The following is a 2,735-nucleotide window of genomic DNA, read 5'->3' on the forward strand; positions in this document are numbered from 1 at the left end:
ATAAAACAGGAAAACTAGATGAAAAAATATTTAATATTAATAATATACCTATTGAAAGGGCTAGGGGCTATAAATATTTAGGAATTTATGTGAGTGCAAGTGGAAGCTTTACAGAGGCTAAAGATGATTTATATAAAAGGGGATTGAAAGCTTTATTTAAATATAAAAAAAGTTTTAACTTATATAAACCTAAAATTAACACACTTTCACATATATTTGATCATACTGTGAAACCTGTGTTGTTATATGGGAGTGAAATATGGGGATCTTCAGTAATAAATAAACTAAATAAAAATGAACATAATCTTTTTAAACTATGCAAGGACATGAAACAAGAAAGTATTCATGTCAAATTCTGTAAATTTTCTTTGGGTTTAGGTAAAAAATCTACAAATATAGCTGTATTGGGTGAAATGGGAAGATATCCCTTATTTCTTGAAGTAATTTTAAATATGTTTAGATATTATAAATATATATTAAAGTCTGATGATATCCTTCTCTCTGAAGCCCTGAATGTCTCTAGATCACTAAATAGTTTAAACAAAAATAGTTGGTATAGTTGTATTGCTATTCTTATGAAATATCTTGATAAAGATCTTAACTTGACTTGTTAAAAATTCAAAGATGGATTTAAAATCACTAATTTACCGGAAATTAAAACAGAAATATTCTTTTATCTGGAAATCTGAACTTTACAATGATAGACAAAATAAACAGCATGGAAATAAACTAAGAACTTATAGATTATTTAAAGAAAATATTTATATGGAAAAGTACTTATTAATTTTAAATGAGGATGAAGACGACTGCTCACTAAGTTCAGAGTCAGTGCACATAAATTAGAAATTGAAAGAGGCAGATATGTGGGGCTTCGAGTGGAGGATATAATATGTAAATTATGTAACACTGAAGTTGAAGATGAAATTCATTTTCTTCTTCAGTGTCCTGTTTTAGAAAATAAAAGATCTGAATATATAGATTACTTAAATAAGGTTAACAAAAACTTTAAAAGCCTCCCAAATAAATCAAAATTAATATGGTTAATGTCATCTGAGGATAATGTTATAATTAAAAAAGTAAGTTTATTATTGTGTACTTTATTCAAAGAGAGAAAATTAATTCTAGATACAGTTTAGTCACCGGTAGTTTGTCCATCTATATTATATTGTAAAACTATATATATATCTTTTCTGCAGAATTTATTTGGTTGAAAAAGACTTGACTTTGTTTAATTGTTAAATAATCAATGTAATCAATATGTAATCACTTGTATGAAATTGAACTTAATTGTACTGCTCAAATTATTGGGCGTCATAATTGACAATAAAAAACTTTGTATTTATATTTGTATTGTATACACATGTTGTCATTCTGTAGTCTGACCATCAAACGATGTACTTAATAAATTAGTTATAGAAACTGGATTGTATTATTTCATAGCAAATATATTACACATTTTGGCGACGAGGAAAAAACTGGATATTAAAATAAATGTGAATTTCTACAAGTGACAATGCCGACTTACGGGAAATTAGACTCTTTTGATGAATCCGAAGATTGGACACAATATGTAGAACGTATGGAACATTATTTTAATGCTAATGAGATAGATGAAGAAGACCAGAAAAGGGATATTTTCTTAAGTGTATGTGGGAAGAATACCTACAAATTAATAAGGGATTTATTAGCACCAGTCAAACCAGGAACGAAATCACTGGCCGATTTAACAAAACTAGTGAAGGACCACCGAGATCCAGTACCATCAGAAATCATTCAGAGATTTAAATTTAACAGTAGGACAAAACACAGCGATGAGTCAGTGAGGACATTTATTGCAGCACTAAGAAGTCTGACAGAACACTGTAATTATGGTGACACGTTAAACGCAATGTTACGTGACAGGTTAGTCGTCGGGATAAAGAGTGACCGCATACAGAGGAGGCTGTTAGCAGAGCCAAATTTAACATTTGAAAAGGCATTGGAAATTGCTACCGCTATGGAGACTGCAGAGAACAATGCACAGGACATCCAAGCGAGTGGGACAAATGGAACATTTCAGAAACAAATCAACAAAGTTTCAAAATCATATACAAGAAACAACTCTGGAAATTCGAAACAAGGAGATTGTTACCGTTGTGGAGGAAATCACGTAGCCGCTGAATGCAGGTTCAAGGATGCAAAATGCCACAGTTGTAAAAAGAAAGGACATATCGCCAAGAAATGCCGTAACAAATCTGCCAGTGGGAATTTAACTGAAAATCACAGAGAGTTTAAATCACGTTTTAAACCACGTGTTCATTTCATGGAGCAGGATGAAAGTAGTGAAAGTGAAAATGAAGTTTACTCAGTTTTTCGTTCATTTTGGAAGTAAATCTAATGAGGCATACACAGTGCAAATCAATGTAAATGAATGTGAAATAGCCATGGAAATAGATACCGGAGCGTCAGTTTCTATCATGAGCGAGGATACTTACAAGGAATACAAGTCGAAATTCAGAATCGAACCGACAAGTGCTAAACTCCGAACATATATAGGAGAGCAGATTCCTGTAATAGGACGTGCAATCGTCAATGTCAATTACAAAAAGGAAAGCGCAAAATTACCATTACTAATAGTGAAGCGTAAAGGTCCGAATTTACTTGGCCGAGACTGGTTGAACAAACTCCAACTGGATTGGAAGGATATTTTCTCCGTCGTTGGAAGTGATAATCATTCAAGTGATTTGAATGTGATC

At 31.8% G+C, this 2,735-nt stretch overlaps 1 protein-coding gene across 1 annotated transcript; it reads left to right on the forward strand.

Moving 5' to 3' along the window:
* The first annotated feature begins 1,513 nt into the window (after positions 1-1,513).
* LOC139483129 (uncharacterized) lies at positions 1,514-2,371 on the forward strand. The gene has a single exon (XM_071267163.1). It carries the CDS (start codon positions 1,514-1,516, stop codon positions 2,369-2,371), a length of 858 nt encoding a protein of 285 aa, XP_071123264.1.
* The last annotated feature ends 364 nt before the right edge of the window (positions 2,372-2,735 follow it).

The sequence above is a fragment of the Mytilus edulis genome, chromosome 7, assembly GCF_963676685.1.
Source record: "Mytilus edulis chromosome 7, xbMytEdul2.2, whole genome shotgun sequence".
In the NCBI taxonomy this organism is placed as follows: domain Eukaryota; kingdom Metazoa; phylum Mollusca; class Bivalvia; order Mytilida; family Mytilidae; genus Mytilus; species Mytilus edulis.